At 45.8% G+C, this 17,704-nt stretch overlaps 1 protein-coding gene across 4 annotated transcripts in view; it reads right to left on the bottom strand.

The window, feature by feature from the left end:
• Positions 1-7: 7 nt before the first annotated feature.
• Positions 8-17,704, bottom strand: part of LOC308462473 (hydroxyacylglutathione hydrolase, mitochondrial) — a 25,821-nt gene continuing 8,124 nt past the window's right edge. For 2 of the 4 annotated variants that reach the window (XM_080980139.1, XM_080980138.1), the window contains exons 2-9: positions 13,556-13,737; positions 11,623-11,687; positions 10,018-10,135; positions 7,935-8,043; positions 6,358-6,461; positions 4,763-4,864; positions 3,685-3,764; positions 8-2,496 (exon numbers count right to left, since the gene is read on the bottom strand). In XM_080980139.1, the coding sequence (XP_080836265.1) occupies positions 2,397-2,496; positions 3,685-3,764; positions 4,763-4,864; positions 6,358-6,461; positions 7,935-8,043; positions 10,018-10,135; positions 11,623-11,687; positions 13,556-13,660 (783 nt within the window). In that variant the 5' untranslated portion in view covers positions 13,661-13,737 and the 3' untranslated portion in view covers positions 8-2,396. Of the gene's footprint in view, positions 2,497-3,684; positions 3,765-4,762; positions 4,865-6,357; positions 6,462-7,934; positions 8,044-10,017; positions 10,136-11,622; positions 11,688-13,555; positions 13,738-14,073; positions 14,209-14,240; positions 14,375-17,704 lie in introns of those variants that run through there. The other 2 variants (XM_080980141.1, XM_080980140.1) reach the window with 2 other exon arrangements.

The raw sequence follows: 17,704 nt of genomic DNA, 5'->3' as shown, positions 1-17,704 counted from the left end.
CCACAGCTTAGCACAAGAGATGTTTATTGGCAGAGCAGGACACCATTGTCAATATTTGAAATAAAAGGCTCCCACACAACTTACACCCGAGGCAGCTGCACACCTCCACACCACTAGATGGCAGCATTCTTTTTAATGCTTCCTGGGCAAAGAAGAGCAACATGCCTACATAGTTTCTCTTGCTGTGGCAGCGCCAATCAGCCACTCATGGCTGGTGGGAACACAGTTTCAGCAGTAGCTAAAGCAGACTGCTTGGTGCCTTCCAGATATTTTGGACCACAACTCCCATCAGTTGTCACCTGGGACCAATGGGAGTTGTCCAAAACATGGAGGGTACCAGATTGGGGAGCCACTATACAGTGGCTTTTAGAAATGGGCAGGCAAGACCCCTTCACCTCTAAATTATCCCCAGTTACATAGTTCCTGGTGTGTGTGGGGAGTACACTCTTTTTTTCAACTGTTTTTTTTACAACATTCCTGGCTTCTTGGAATCTCAATACTGCACTAAGGGAGCCCCACTGCTTTCACGAGACCCCAATTCCATGGGTTCTGGGAGGGGTCTCGGAAGCTGCAACAGCTTTAAAATGAGTTGGCCTGTTACTGGTGACACCTCTTAACTCTGATCCTAGTAGTTCATCTCTTTTATAGCAATATATTAGTTTTCTGTATATACACATATGTAGGTATGTACACGAGTCAGCTGAATCAACAAGGAACACGGGGTGCGGTTTGAGGGGTGCTGGCAAGTGGGTTGTCCATCTAGAGGGGTTTCTTGGCCCCAATGTGAGCCATAAAAAGGTATAGTGCTGTCAAAGGCATTTTAACTGTCACTGGTTCCTCCTGCAATGAACTCTGGGTACACTGTGTAGAAGTGTCCCCTGCTTCCTCAAACTAACTTCCAGTTCCCACAGTTCCTTGGCTGGGAGACACACCCATTCATAAGGTCTGGGGATTTTGTTTTGTTTAAAGTTTAAAGTGCAGGGTAGACACACTCAAAAGAAAACGATACCACTGTCAAAAAACACAGCTTGCTTTTAGAAAAGAGAGATGGGGGAGAGTGGGGTGGTCAGACCTTCTCTTGATCTGTTGATCCTGCTTTTCATTAGAGTTGGATGGGGATGCCGGATCCAAAAGAACAATGCAGCCAAAAAAAGATGTGTTCAGATTAGTTATTTGCCCCAATGGCAATTTTCCGCCGTGCTCCATGCTGATGTTTTGCTGCTGCGCTGTCTGCACTGGTGGCTCAGCACACAGCTAATCTTCAGCGTGGACAACATGCACGTACCATGGCTGTTTCAAAAGCAGAGGCACAATCTTGCTGTACTCTCAGCTGGCAAGCTAGAGGCATGTCTGCACAGGAGTTTCTCCCTGGACACTCAAGTGTGCTCATTCAGCATCCCTTCTCCCTCTCCTCGGCTCCAAGTGGCAGAACTGTGGTATTACAAGATGGAAGAGTCCACAAAACTACGGCCAACACTACATTCCTCTCCCCCGCCCAGATTTTTGGTTGTGCCCTAAGCTGTTCCCATGCTGACATGGCCTAGGTTGGGGAACCAGTGGCCCTCCAGATGTTACCGGACTCCAAGCAGGGCCAACGACTCGGGATGATGGGGGAAGGGAAATGGATACTGTTACGCTGCCTACGTGGGGATCCACACCACATTTTTAAACCATACCTTCTTCACTTTAACAGCCATGGCTTCCCCCAAATAATCTTGGGAACTATTGTTAGTTAAGGATGCTGTGAGGGGTCTCCTAATAACCCTGGGCAGCCCCTTAACCAACTACAGTTCCTAGAATTCTTTGAGGGAAGCCATGAAGGATAAGGGAACTTTAAATGGATGCTGTGAATGTGAGGGAATCAAGAAGGTTCGCTCCAAGCCTCACAAAGCCAGCTGGATTTTTCACAAAATGGGTTTTCAAAGCAACTGATGCATGGAGAAAATTTAAAAAAAAAAAAAACCAATTAGAACAGATCCACTTTTCAATCTGAGGCAGAGGGTGCAAACATTTCCCCAGAAGTCAAAACAAGTGAGGGCAAAAAGTTGATCTGAATTTTGTCCTGACAACCTATGAAACAACCAGGTCGCTCCTCTCCCAAGTTCCATGCACTCCTTAAAAAATAAAAACAAACTTACTGTTACACAGTGGTTCAAATCCAGGAATACAAGAAAAATTAAAATTTAAACATCTTTTAAATAGCTTATAGGACATTTCCTATAAGAGCAAAGTGCTTTGTTTACACCTCCTTTTAAGACAAAAAAAAAAAAAAAAAAAAAAGATCCTTAGACATGAATTATTTTTAACATAACAGAGCAATGAGAAACTTCATCTTCCTTAACTAAATCAACTTTGGAAAAGGAAAAAAAAGGGGGGGCAGGAAAGCGGCTGGGATTTCACTCTTTTGGCACTTTGAAGTTGTCCTTCTCTTTCCGGATGGCACCCATTGTCCGGATGGGGTCTCCTTCCCTGGCATGTTGCTGCACTGTTGGCTCCCTGCCGAAAGAAGGAAAATGGCGCATGTAGGTGACAGGAGATTACAGGCTATTTGGTTTGTTGAAAATGGAATAACTACGGCACCATCTGCTCCATTCATTTAAAGAACTGTGATCCGCTTTAAGCAGTCATGGCTTCCCCTAAGGAATCCTGGGAATGGTAGTTTGTTCAGGGTGCTGGAAACTGCAGCTCTGTGAGGAGTTTCCTAACAACTTTCCAATCCAATCACAGCTCAGTTGGAGGAGAGGAGTGCTGGCTGACAGACAAGCCATGCTGCTCAACAAACAGCTGCTCCCAGGATTCTTTGGGGGAAGCCATGATTGTTTGAAGTGGCCCTTTAAATGTATGGTGTGAATATGGTCCAAGTTATTTTGTTCAGAGAATTCCACAAGCACCTCTACCTGGGAGTAAAAAATACAATGGGTATTACCCAGCCAAGTTGTACTTAGAAAGTTCTTCCACTGAAAGAAATGGACCTAAGTTAGCCATGTCCATTAATTTCAATGGTTCTACTCCGAATATCCATACAGTTTTGGAAAACTAATAGTACCTAGAGACTGTTGCATGTGATTATGGACACACCCAGTGTTGCATATGCACAACACTGTTGTAAGCCACAACCAGACAACAAGTACAATGAAGGAAAATGGAGGGTCCAGGACACTTACTCTGACTTTATGGACGCAACTACCACCAGGTTGTGAAAAACTGCCTGTTTAGCTGGCTCATAAGAAGCAACTCAACACATGTATGTATGGCAAGCTTTTCTTTTGGCCTGGGGGCCGCATTGACCCTTGGCTAACCACCCAAGGGCCACATGCACACACATAGACCCTCTGCAACAGCTGGAGGAGCTTCTTGCCCTTCTGTGCTCCTCAAATGATCAAAGTAATGACTGGGATGGGGCTGTTTTGCATACTCATCAAAGCGCTGGGCTTCAACCCCCCCCCCATCCCAGCGCTGTGCCTGCTTAAAAATAATGTATAATTTTCAAAAATAGACAAATATAGTACTTGGATGCAGGACATCAGCAAATTAAGATTCTCACTTTCAAAGAGACTGACCACTCCCATCTCACGAAACCAATTCCACTCAAGCCATGGACCCACAGCTGCAGTTCCTCAGAATGCAGGACACCCTGCCCCACACCTTCTCCTTCCCAAAGCGTCATCCTCAAACACAAATTACCTGACTCTCATGAACGGGTTGTAGGTGAATTCTTCGCCAATGGTCGACGGGATAGTCGGCTCCCCACCATCGTATTTTGCCTAGGGGAATCATAAATTGTAGAGTTGGAAGGGATCCAAAGGTTTATCGAGTCCAACCCCACTGCAAGGAGACTTCCAAAAGTGCTTTGGGATATGCCTACACCCCCTGATCCTGAATGCTCAGTTTTCATCTACTAGAAATTTTGGAAACTCCTCTGTCTGTTCAAGATGCATTTGGATATTTAAGGTATCCAACCAAATGTTGCATGATGGTGCCTGAGATCAAAGAGCAGGTGTTCATAGAATCATAGCTAAAGAATCCTTGACAGATGGCTAACTAAGCTCTTTTTAAAAACCTCCAGTGAAGGAGCATCCACCACCTTCCAATATTCCTCCAAGTTTGGATACAACTGAATGTCATTTTGAACCAAGATGACAGACTCGAACCTTTTAAAACTAGTTTTTACCTAAGTTTTTGATTATGATTCCTGAGATCAATGTGCAGGTTTTTGTCTAATTTGGATACAACTGGACGCTATTTTGAATTAAGATGGTGAAATGCATTTTTCAAAAGTGTTGTCTTTAACATAGTGATTTCATCAAAATGATCTTTTGGTTTCTTGGGATTCCCAAGCGAGGCTGCTGGTGAAAAACAGCATTAAACCCCTGACCCTTTTTCTAAGGGAGGTGAAAGGAACGGAAAAACAGCTCCCGCCTTCCAGAGATCTAGCCAATGACAGCAAAGGCACTCAGGCGGCCGTCACTTTTGGAAAAAACAGTATTCCGTTTGACGAAGGCTCTGTTGACATTAGAACTTGCATTGTTTGCTCAGTGTTCAGTTACCTGCCACGCCCACCCACCTATAATGAGTCATTAGCCCTCACCCTCCCAACCCCCACAAAACCCACCCCTGCCCATTTTGGCTACAGGCCTGGACTAGCACTGCCGGAGTAAAGGAATCAAACTGGCACTGCCTGTCCCAATGGCATGGGGTGCGGAAGGGAACAGAGGCTGCCCACTGACTGATCTCCTCTCCAGGAATGAGAAGCCCATCTTGCCTTTGCCCAGGAGAGTTTTCGCTGGATCGCGCTGTTGTTGGGCTCAACATGCCGGGCAAACTTTAAGTTGTTGATGGTGTATTCGTGACCACAGTAGACTTTCTGGAAAGGAAGGAAGAAGAGGAGGAAGGCAGTTAAAAGTCACTGAAGGCCTTGAGGAAGGGCAGTAGCTCAGTGGTAGAGCATCTGCTCTGCAGGCAGAAGGTCCCTAGTTCAATCCTCAATAGGACTGGGAAAGTAGAAGGACTCAGTAGAATGCAGTTTCCTATTTAAACCAGCCATTTGTTCAGAGTCATGGGGGCTGGAACTTTTCTGTATTTTTAGGGAAAGGAACATAGCTCAGGGGTAGATCTTTGCATGCAGAAGGTCTCAGGCTCAAACCCCGACATCTCCAGGTAGGGTTGGGAATGTCCCCTGCCTGAAATCCTGGAGGGCTACTGCCAGTCAGTGTCAACAGTACTGAGCTGTATGGACCACTGGTTCTGTCTCAGTGTAAGGCAGCTTCCCACACCCCTAAGTTGCAAGACAACCGCTTTTTGTGCCTAATTCTGAGGTTTTCAGCAGACCGTCATGCTGAAGGAAGAAGATGATCCTGGTCAGGCACCTTGCTGCTTTGCTTGATGCTCACATAACTTTACTCTCAACTCTGTCCCTTTGCCAGCCAGTTGATGGAGGGGCGCCCAGCCATTTTTCCTCTGGTGCCAAGCCACTTCCTTTGTTCCTTTAATGGTCTATTACCTAGGCTATCAGGAAGTTAGCCTGGCTATTCCAGGAATTAGAGGGGTCTTGGCATGCAGCCCACTCCCCCCCCCATCTCACAACAATATATACCTGATGGCTCTGAGGTGAGCAGCGGGATTAAAACCTCTCCGGCCAGCCCAGTGCCCCAATGGGGAGGCAATTCATACTTTTCCATTGCTTTGCCTAACATGAGGGCCAGGTCTGTCTTTTAACTGTTCCCCGGGAAAAGGTTATTTTGCTTCCTGGTTGGACAATGCAAGAGCTGGGTGGGGCTACTGGATGCTCTGTTTTTTTATATCTGTTTCATTTGGATATAACTAACCCTTCTTTTGGCCTCAGGGCTGCATTCATGCTTGGCTAACCCTTGGGGTGGGGTGGCACATGCCAGTGGTGGGTGTGATCACCTCACACACTCTCTTGCACAAGCTCTCTCTCACACACACACCAGCTGACCTGCACAGATCAGCTGAGAAAGGGGATATCACCTCTGCCCCTGTGAATCAAATAATCAATCTGATGACCAGGGAGGGAAGGGGCATCATCTGTATTCCCCATCAGGGTGCTGGGCTCCCAACCTCAGCTCTGTGCCTTCTTTTTGCCAACACCACCAGAATCTGTGGGATATTTTTTGGAGGGGAATGGGGAAATGTGCTTGTTGCCGGGTAGGGCAAACCACCAAATGGGGGGTTAGCCACCCCTGGCTTATCTGTTGTTGCTTCCCACAAAATGTTTTGGGAGCTGTAGATTGGCTTGGTTGACAAGAGTCCTCCAAGAGCGAACACAGTTACCAAAGTTAATTGTCTTTAGTAGGGAACAAACACACCCGACCCAAACAGGGAGCCTTTGCGTGGTACCGTTTCTGGAGGGAGTCGCCCCAAGATCTCAATAAGGGCTCTGTACATTTCCTCGGGTGTTCCTTCAAAGAATTTCCCACAGCCTGCAACAAACAGTGTGTCACCTAGAGAAGGGAGAGAGAGAGGAGAATGAACACACTTTAACGATCTCACTAAAGAACCAGGAATTGGGAGCACCATGGTGGAAAAGGGTAAACCAGGAAGGAGATTCTGCTGAGGCAGAGGTGAGAAACTTCAACAGTAGGGACTAGAAGCTTGCAGTGAGTGACAAAGAATCAGCATAATGACTTGAGCCACAGCTGAGTGACCAGCAGACCCAGAACTGTGTGCGGTCTCTAAATGCTATTGAATGTGGTCCTCCATTGCTTCCTGAGGTTGCTCTCCGTTCTTCCATCCTGCAAGTGTTCATCCCCTCCCTGTTCCATTTCCTCCTAAGTTTTCATGGCATATTACTGGATTAAAATAAAATGGATTTTTTTTTACGGTGCTCCTGTAAGTTAATTAGATTTCCAAATGTGCCCCAAAATATGAGGACCCATGAGACCAATCTTCCTGGAGAATGGGATCTTAAACTCTAAAGGTGGGGTGGGGGTAGCAAAGTGACGGAGCACTCACTGTAGAGCACCCACATTTAGAAGGTCGGGAGGACGGACAGATCTGTTCAGGGTGACACTTGCACACTGGAAAAAGGGCTATGAAGTGAGAAAATGTGTCAAGATGCAGAAGGCAGTTCTTGGATTCAAGAAGCAAAGTGGCAGATCACATGCTTTGACCAACACCTAACCAGCTGAACGTGTTTGGTTACACCCACATGAAGGCTGTGGGGTGGCCAGCACCCAACCAGACAAACGCATTGGGTGAAGCCAGATTAAGACATCAGGAGGGCAGAGGGAACATCTTCACGTAAGAGAATGGGAAGAGTCAACTCGATCAGAACAGCGGCCCATCGACTCTAGCATCTTGTTCTCACACAGTGGCCAGCCAGATACCTGTGGGAAACCTGCAAGCAGGATCAATGTCCACCTGCAATTCACAGCAGCTGGTATTCAGGGACATACAGCCTGCAGGAATGGAGGCAGAGCACAGCCATTGTGGCAAGGAACCATTAATAGCTCCATCCTTCATGAATTTGCCCAATCCTCTTTCCAAGCCATCCAAGTTGGCTGCTACTGCTGCCTCCGGTGGGAGCAAGCTCCACAGCTTAACTCTGTGCTGTGTGAAGGATTTTTCTTTCATTTGTCCTGAATCTTCCAACATTCAGCTTCATCACAAGTCCACAAATTCAAGTGTTATGACAGAAGGGGAAAAGCTTTTCTCTATCCATTTCTTCTATACCATACAAAAGGTGAGTGAGGAGGGACATGAATTTTTAAAAGCCCCAAATGCTGCAACCGTCCCTCATGATCATTTTGACTGCACTTATCTGAATATTTTCCAATTCTACATTATCATTTAATAATATTTTCACAAAGGCAATCCCTGCACTCTCTTTGGGGGGTGGGTTAGGTTGCAACCCCCCTCCCCATGTTGCTCAAGCTCCTGAGGTCAAGGCAAAAGAAGTGCCGCCAAACCCTCACCTGTGAACACAGCAGGCGGCTCGGAGCTGTTTGGCTTGGTCACAAAATAGCAAATGTGTCCAGAAGTGTGGCAGGGAGTCGAGAGGCATTTCACGTTAAGAGATCCAACCTAAAAAAAGGTGGAAAAGCTCAAGTCATTGAGGGGGAAAGCAAAGGGGCAGATAAACCACAATTGCCCACCAAGGGCTCCGCACCAACATGGCGAATCTCAGATTGGTAACACCCACAGGGGTGAAGAGAAGCAGAGGGGTGGGGATGAGGAGGAAAGGAACCCTAAAAACTGATGCAAGCCAATGACTACGGTCTAGTATTGTGTGTTTTGAGTAGTCATGACTTGCGCCCACTTCTTGGTTGCACAGAACTCTTTGTCAGGCAAGATTGGAAGCTTGACTAATTCTCAGCCGTAAGAAGTACCCATGACAGCTGTGCAGCCTTGGTCATTCCAGCAGGAGAAAGGGTCTGACATTTTCAGCAACTCACCATGAACAGCGACTGGGGAAATCAGGCTTGCTTTGTCCACAGGGGGCAATGAACGCCTGTGTGGGAGGGCTATGAAATCACCCATTAAAGGCTGCATTAGATGTGATGTTAATCACACAAGTGGTCCTCCGCAAAGGTTTGCTTTTCTTTAGTATTTAGCAGTTGCACCCCTTATGTCCCCCCCACCCCCGTAAATCACAGTACAGTGGAGGAGGGTCTTGCCCTTGGACCTCCACTGCAGTTTCGATCCACCTCCTTCCACAGCTACTTAGTAAATTTAAAAAAGAAAGCAAGTAGGCAAGGATCAATCAGCTGGTTAACATCGCATCTAGTTTGACCTTCAGGATTGTCTTTAGCTGAGCTTTACTCAGACTAGACCCAATGAGATTAAGGGAGCTATGGTAGCCCATGTTCATTAACTTCAATGGGTCTACTCAGAGCAGGGCTAGCATCAGATACAACCCTAAGCCCCCAGCTACCAAAAACACTTGCGCAAGTAACCAGTATTTGGAGCCAGCAAGATGCGTCCATTTCCCCCGCTGGAGAGGTCTGTGATACTCCACAAAGCCTGCATCTGGGCTGGGGAACATGACATTGGACCCCAACTACCAGCAGCCCACATGGCTGAAAGTGGTGAGTGATGGGCGTTGGAGTCCAGTAAGGAGTGGAGGGCAGCAGATTTCCCATCTCTGACCTACATCATTGCAAAAGTAGATCTAGTTCAAGTTATCGCTCTATCTACCCTGTAAAGCACGGGAGGCTAACCTGTGTCCCTCTAGATATTGTTGTTGGACTCCAGCTCTAACCAGCCCCAGCTAGCATGGCCAATGGTCAGGGACGATGAAGAGTCCAGCAACCTCTGGAAGACCATGGGTTAGCCACCCCTGTGATGAAGGCCACCTCTGGGCTAGTTGACATGGCAGCTTCTTAAGGAGGACAGGACCTCCTCGTTGCTTCTCCCAGATGCCCTAAACGGTCAACCACTGCTTGAGAACACCTCCTGGGCAAAGGCTGCTGGGAGGCTGTGCTGTGCATGGTTGCTGTGACATTAGCGCTTAGAGAAGGCCTTTGATCACACGAAGTCTTTGTCAAGAGGCTGATATGGCAACAGACTGTGTGTCTTCTCACATCTGCTTGTTTTATGGGCAAAACAGGGCCAAAAACAGAGGGGTGGAAACTCTGTGGCACTTCTGGTGCATCACACAACTCCCATGGGAGGCACCAAACAGGCCAAATGGCCGGGAGTCACCCTGCTTAAGGAAGAAGCTTCCCCCCCGCCAAACCTCTCCTTCCTCGTGATAGCTCCATGCTTGTGGCAGGCGAAAAGGGCCATTCTGAGCCAGCACTGCAACTGTGCATTATGTGTTCCTGTGCTTAAGCAAAATAGACAAACCAAACAAAAAACAGGAATTTCAGGTCAGGAAGTCCATCTTCCACAAGCAGAGAGCTGCCACGTGCAAAGGACATTTGTGTGGGGAGGAAACGGCGACAAGAACGCAACTGCCATGCTCCAGGGCCTTCGTGCGCCTCAGTGCTCAAACGGAACACATGATTTCAGAGGATGTTTTGGGCAAACGTATTTCCCCCGTTTCTTTCTTTTTACCTGAAATGACATAAGATGAGAGACTTTCTGGGTCAAGGCTCCAACCCTGCTATCTCCCCCGTACACTTGTAACCCCGGCTCCATCTTTACAAGTTTCTCATTGCCACCAGCGTGGTCCCTAGAAGGTCAAAATGGTCAGACTTTGGAGCAAAACACACAAGAGGCAGTCTCTTACAATGTGCATCAAGCAAACAGCCTGAATCCTGCTTTTCTTTAAAGTTAAGCCATTGGTCCTTTTCTTTTTCTTTTTTTTTAAATGGAACTAATGGCCTCATCCTGTAGTCCAGGGGTGGCTATGGGGGTGGGGCAATGGTCCAAGGGCCTGCATCCACCCATGGACAACCCTCTGGGGGGGCTGCATGTAGGTGTGGCAAAAATAGGTGTGGGTACCACACTGGCGCACAGGACACAAACACTGTAATGTGTGTAGGGGCTGGCTCTATCACTGGGCTGAGTGTGGCAGCCAATTTGAGGTATCATGAAAGGACAGCAAATTCTTACTTTTTAATTTATCATTAGGTTGAAATTAATCAACATAACTAATGTAGGTCCATTAATTGCAATGGGACTATTATTAGTAGAACTTACTTAGACAACAGTCACTGTATTTTTTATTCCCAGGTAAAGGTGCTTGTGGAATTTTCTGGACAAAATAACTAGGGCCACATTCACTCTGTACATTTAAAGGACTACGACACCACTTTAAAAAGCCATGGCTTCGCCCAATGAATTTTTAAGGGTGCTGAGAGTTGTTAGGGGGCCCCTATTCCCCTCACCAGGCTACCATTTCCAGAGTGGCTTAACAATTTCCCATAGCAAACTACCACTCCCAGAATTCTTTGGGGGAAGCCATGGCTGTTCAAAGTGGCATCATAAGTGCTTTAAATGTATGTTATAAATGTGGCATTGGTCAGACTTGGGTATTCTACACCTTAATTTGGAAGCAGGTTGTTGGGTGTTGCTGTTTCACCTCAGGCAGCAAAATGCCTTGGCCTGGCCTGGATAGCAAGCACCACAGTGGCTTTACAGCAAGGAGCTCATCCTGTTTCACACTAGAGAAAGTTGTGAGGAACACAAAGAAAGGAGGCTCAGGGGAAGAGATAAAGGGAGATGCATCAAGGCAATTCGACTGAGAGGAGGAAGTCCTTCTTGACTTCAAAATACAATTATTAAGGCCAATGTGGTGTTAAAATTAAATGATGCCCCCTCATAGACCTTAAATTTGATTTCCAAACAAAACTGAAGCTGGTTGAAATGTTGCGTGTTGAGAGGCAATTGGGTCGCAGGGTTTTGTTGAATTAATTAAACTAAATAGTTCTAACTAGATTCTGAATGAATGTGCAATTAATGGATACTATTTTGAATTTCATTGTGTTCCCATCTTCTTTAGTGTGCAGTACAAACCACTATTCTGAATATTGCTTTTTATAGGGTAGGGAGCACTGGGGATGTGTTTATGGAACCAACGGGGCCATGGCCCAAAAAGGTTTCGGAACCACTAACGTATACCATGGCAGCTTCCTACAGCATGAAGCTGAACAGCACATACATCACCAAAGCACAAGACCTTTCCTTTATTTAAATCATATAACACAAAAGGGTTACCAGTGGTGATGCGTAGTAAGGACAGTGGTCAGTTTCACTCCATGCTTTCTGACTGCATCTACAACCTACAGACACAGGAGGAAAAGGAAGGATATTTACCTTTTCACAAAATCTATTTGAGTCACAACCAGCTTTGTGGTTTAAGTGGATTCTGTGAGTCCTTAAGAGACATGTACTGCAAGGCTGGAAGGACAAATGCCCCCATACCCATCCCTTGCTGAATGGCCTGAAGATTTCACAACACTTTTTTTTAAAAAAAATTATTAAACACTTTCAACTTACCAAATCATCAGTCCAAATAACCAATTACATTATCCCCCCCCAAGGACTTCCCTCAGCTCCCCTCTCTGATTTCTTTGCACATACTGTTCTCTGCATGTTATAAAATTGTACATATCCTTGCCTTATCTGTCATATGTTCTACTAATAAATTTATGGATGTTCAAAACCTGCCAAGGAGTCCAAATCATTTTGTTGTCTTTTTAGATAATTTGTAAAAAGTTCCCATTCATCCTTGAAGTCGCAATTTTCCTTGTCACGCAATTTATGTCAATTTTGCCAGTTCCGCATAGCTCATCAGTTTTTCTTGCCACTATTGATTTCACAACACTTTCTACGGCTACATTCACGCCATCCATTAAAAGCACTGTTTACAGTCATGTCTTCCCCCAAATAATCCTGGGAGATGTAGTTTATTAAGGGTGCCAAGAATTGCTAGGAAATCTCTTCGAAGAGCAAACAATTCACAGAATGGTTGAACGATCAACTTCCCAGGGAAATATGGGAATTGCAGCTGTGGGAGGGCAAGAGGAGAATCCTATCAGAACCCTTAGCAAATGACAAGTCCCACAATTCTTTCAAATGACTGTTGAAAGTGGTATCATGGTGCTTTAAATGGATGGTGCAAATGTGGCCTATCTTCAAAACCATGGCTTATTATGGTCAATCTCATTTAGATGCCTATTTGGACATAAGGAGTCCCTGTAAAAGGAAATACTAGGAACACCAGCAGTTTCCTTATACGGGTAGGAGAAAAGTAAATACATTTCCTTCTTTTGAGTCTGTAGTTAATGCATGTGATATTTTAAACTTGATGGTAGAAAAAAACCCTCTCAAAGCCGTTTACAAAAAAAGACAAACAATAAAATTATTACTAAAAATTTATAGCAATAATCGAAAACATACCAAAAAAACAAATGAAAACTCACATCAACTTTCTAAACATCTGGGTAGGCTTGTTTAAACAATGTTTTCAGCAGCTGCTAAAAAGAATACAGTGAAGGAGCCTGCTTGTTATCAATAGGCAGGGAGTTCCAAAGTATAGGCGCTGCCACACTAAACAACTGAGTTCTTACAAATGTGAAACAGTTACTATGCGGTCCTTGCAAGAGTGCCAATTCTGCCATCTGAAGTGGTCAAGTGGGCACATATTGGATAAAGTGATCTCATAGGTAAACTGGTCCCAAGTTATTAAGGGATTTATAGCCTAATAGAAAAACCTTGAATTTGTCTCGGTAACAAATCGGCAACCAGTGCAGATCTCTGAGCACAGGTGTTATATGCTGACAAGGCCTCACTCCTGTCAGCAATTGTGCTGCAGCAGTCTGCACTAACTGCAGCTTCCAGATCAAGCATGAGGGGAGCCCCACCTAGACCCCCACACTGACTAGCAGCAGCTTTCCAGGGTTTCCGGCAGGGGACATTCCTAACCTTCCCTGGAGATAACAAGGACCTTCTGCATACAAAGCAGGTGCTCTTAAGCAATGAGCTACGGCCCTGCCCTTTAGGAACATAAGTAGCTGCTTCATACAGAGTTAAGAGGATTGGATCCATTTAGCTCGGCACTGTGTACACTGACCAACTCCGCAAGTGTGGATCTGATAGACTAAAGTGTGTTCTCCAAAGCTTCTAAACCCAGAAAGAGCAGAGGTACCTTCTGGGGCTGCACAGGGTCAACTATCGCAGCCTCCTTGGTGTCCTCGTCGATGAGCAGGTACATGTAATTGTCTGTGAGGGCTGGGAGCAGCTCCACCTTCATGCTGGCTTGTGAGATGACCTTGGATGCTCTGCTTTCAAACTCGGTGTGGAGGAAGCTGGTGCGAAATTGTGGCAAACCTTCAGGAGATTAAGAAGGACAAATTTTAGGAGAGACAGTGGGTCCAGCAGTGAAGGCTAATGTGTGTGTGGGGGGGGTGGCGCCCACGATGCTCTGGGCGGACACTGGTGAAATATTCTGATGCACCAATGAAGGAGCAGTTTAGCTAGTGCGGGAGAGAATTTTGGGGAGGGCGACAGTTAAACCGTCAACAGAGAGGCAGGAAGGGCCTTAAGAAGCTGCTTTGCACCAAGTCTGGCCATTGGTCCATCTGGACTTCGGGGTGGGATTACCTAGGATGGTGCTAAGAGAAAAGGAGGCAGCAGGGGGTCCCTCCAAGCGCCTTGATCACTTACCGTACTTTTCTGTCTATAGGACGCTTCCATGTATAATGCTACCCCTATTTTGGGGGTCTCAAATTTAAGAAAACAGGGGAGATTGGCAAAAGAGTTGTTGAGCTTTTTTTGTGGAGGATTGCCCAGAGCTGTTCAGCTTTGGGGGGGGATCACCGAAAATTGCTCACCCGCACACAGCGCAAGATCTGCCTCCCATCTGTCCCATCGCTGGCAGAAGCTGCAAATCAACCACCCAACGGCCGGATCGTCGGCCAATCAACAACACCCAGTGACGCACCAACCAATAACACGTACAACAGACGCTGACAGCTGTAGCAGCAACCAAATAAATGTCCACCCTATGCACTACCCATGTATAAGACACCCCACACTTTTAAAAATGATTTTGAGAGAAAAAAACAGTCTAATTCATGGAAAAGTATGGTATTTACAACTGACCAGGCTGGACCCCAGAGTGAAACACCTTCCTCGCTTCATATTAGAAGTTTTACTGCTCTTATTGCTTTCAAAGCTATTTCCTTTGGTCAGTTGTTTGTATTTACGATTCTGAGATTCACAAGTCACAAGATAGCCAATTATTGGTAACAGCTATTGATTTTGTTATAATTTAGTTACCACACCTCTGTGGTAGGTGAAGGTCTATGCATGTGCGGTAAGTGGCTAAATAAAAATAATTTGTCCTATAAACTTCCTTCAGCCTTACACTTTCATTAGTAAATATTCTTTACTGAATATTCTTTTTTTAGTTACAAGATTAGGTCAGAGTATATATTTATTTTTGCATATATGTATTTTTTGAATAAATATGCAGTTAATTGTTACTGTTTCATATTTTATTGTGTTGTTGTCTTCCTTAGTGAGCTGTACAAATGGCTGTTTTGCATAATGCTTTTTATAGGGTAGGGGGCACTGGGGGTGAGCTTATGGGACTAAGCGGGCAATAGTCCCCAAAAGTTTGGGAACCGCTGCTTGAACCTGTCAGCTAAGGCTATTTCCTACATTCTGTCATACTAATGCTTCAAACTTCCCCACAAAAATGCAATCTGCATTTGAGCAGCCACCAAGAGGCGCAGCATCAATAGTTTAAAGTAAAAATAAATAAATGAGGCGACCTCATTTCCCAAAGTCATCCAGTTACATGCTATGCTGAGTCATCTCCAAGTCCCTTCAAAAGTGTACAGCAGTGCCTCTCAGTAAGCGGAAGAACCAGTTTGTCTCCCCACAAAGAGACTCGCTTTTCCGGTTGTAATTTTTTTAATTCACGAGAGAAACTGCCTTGCCCAATGGAAAAAAGTAATTAAATTAAACAGATACAAACAGAGAAGCTTTTCAAATGGCTACACGCACATTATTAATATCCTTACAATAACCCTGTATGGTAGGGCAACAGCATTATTCCCATTTGGCAGATGGGAAGGAAGCAGGGCTGAGACAGAAGAGCAGGGTGGTCCACTCCAAGCAAGGGTGGGGGAACTTGTGGACCTCTCCGGATGTCGCTAGACTCCCAGTACGCTGAGCAGGCAGCAATGCCAAAGAGGGCTGATGGGAGTTGTAGTCCGATAACCACCCTGCTTCCTTTCTCTCCCCCACCTCATCCACATAGCTGTCAACCTTCTCTTTTTTTGCGGGGAATTCACTTATTCCAGTGCCGTTTCCTGCTGCTTCCCGCTGCTATCCCGGATTGTTAGATATCCCGTAGACTGTCCCCGGGACAGGTGAGGCTGCTGATCCCTTATTTTTGAGGCCGCTGATCCCTTATTTTCAAATCTGAAAATAAGTTGACAGCTATGCTCATCCGCTGCAGCCTGGTGGAATGGCTGCTGCCATCTGGCAGTCAATGGAGGGAGGAAGCCTGTCTCTCAGCAGAGCTCTGGGGAAAAAACCCAGTAATAATACTGAAGTCTGTCTATCCCTGATTTACACTAACTAGAAGTGGTTTTTCGTGGCTTTCAGACAAGGGGTCTTTCCAAACCTTACCTGGAATCGCCAGGGATTGAACCTGGGACCTTCTGCATGCAAAGCAAGTGACTTACCTACTGAGCCACAGACCTCCAGATAAATGCTCATTGTTCCCTGATTCTGCCATACATTTCACTGAGTCTAGAGGGGTGCCTCGAACCTCACTTTTCAAGGGTCCTCAAAGCAGCATTTAAGTTAGCAAGAGTTACTGGTCCACACAAATCTCTACAGTACTCAGTCATCAGTGACCCAGATTGCAGGTTTTTCCCTGCCTCGAAGTTTATTTATTTTAATTATGTACGGCATTTTTACACCCTGCCCTTTTGAGCCAAAAAAGGGGCTCCCAAATCAGCAGAGAAAAATCAGTACTACAACAGCCCCTGATATCAGATTGAGAATATGAAAAGATATGACACACGAGGAAGAAAAGAAGAGGAGGAAGGTGGAAAGCGCAAGCTTGAGTGCAGGTCCTTAAAATTACAGCTCCTATAACACAGTTATATTATTTGGAGACAATTCTACCACAGGCTCCCATAAAACAAGGATTATTTACAAACTTGCCTTAAAGCACACAAGCAGTGCAGTGCAATGATGAAGGATCCTTCCTTTCTTCCTGTGACCTGCAGGACTCTGAGTCTTCAAGCCATCACAGAGCTAGCCAAGCTCTGTCTAGAGTCTAGACACTAGGAAGGCTGTTTCAACACCTACAATCTCCACAATCCAGCTGTGCAGATGGCTCAGCTAGACTGAGCTCCACCCATCCAGCACTGCTGTCAGCGATGATGAGAGCCAGCGTGGTGTAGTGGTTAAGAGCAGTGGACTCGTAATCTGGTGAACCGGGTTCGATTCCCCGCTCCTCCACATGCAGCTGCTGGGTGACCTTGGGCTAGTCACACTTCTCTGAAGTCTCTCAGCCCCACTCACCTCACAGAGTGTTTGTTGTGGGGGAGGAAGGGAAAGGAGATTGTTAGCCGCTTTGAGACTCCTTAGGGCAGTGATAAAGCAGGATATCAAATCCAAACACTTCTTCTTCTTCTTCTTCTTCTTCTTCTTCTTCTTCTTCACTGTTTGTGTTGTCAGCAAGTCTGGCTTACCGCAAAGATGTACCAAGGGGTAGGGTTTGGGGGGCCCTATTTCCCTGGGGTATCTCCCACACTCCTAGTTATCTGTTCTAGAGAAGCTGAGTGGGGTGGTTAAGCCTTTATGAAAGTCTCAGGGAGATGGTCAATCACACGGTTGGCAAACAAGAGCAGAAACTCATGGGGCCTGGCCAGCAAATGTGAAAGTGAAAGACGCCATGGAAAAAGAAATGAAAGTGATTATTAAAAAACAAAGCATTGGGAGGGTGGATAACCAGGAGTGCAAAATGAGCTAAGATTTTTAAAGCCGAGGTTCCTTTTTTTACAGTGGCAAGTTGAAGGGAGCTTAATAGCAATTCAGAGTTTTCCTATTCACCTTGCACAATCTTTTAGCACCGGGAATGCACTGACTGGGAATACACTGGGGTTAAAGGGGAAGCAGCCTCATCCAAAGAATGGGGGCAACCCAGTCAGATGGGTGGGGTACTAATCTAATACTGATACTATACTACTAAAGGTAAAGGTAAAGGGACCCCTGACCATTAGGTCCAGTCGTGACCGACTCTGGGGTTGCGGCGCTCATCTTGCTTTAT

This window comes from Podarcis pityusensis, assembly GCF_964106645.2.
Source record: "Podarcis pityusensis genome assembly, chromosome: 14".
Lineage (NCBI taxonomy): Eukaryota > Metazoa > Chordata > Lepidosauria > Squamata > Lacertidae > Podarcis > Podarcis pityusensis.
This window is presented reverse-complemented; position numbering and strand designations above follow the sequence as displayed.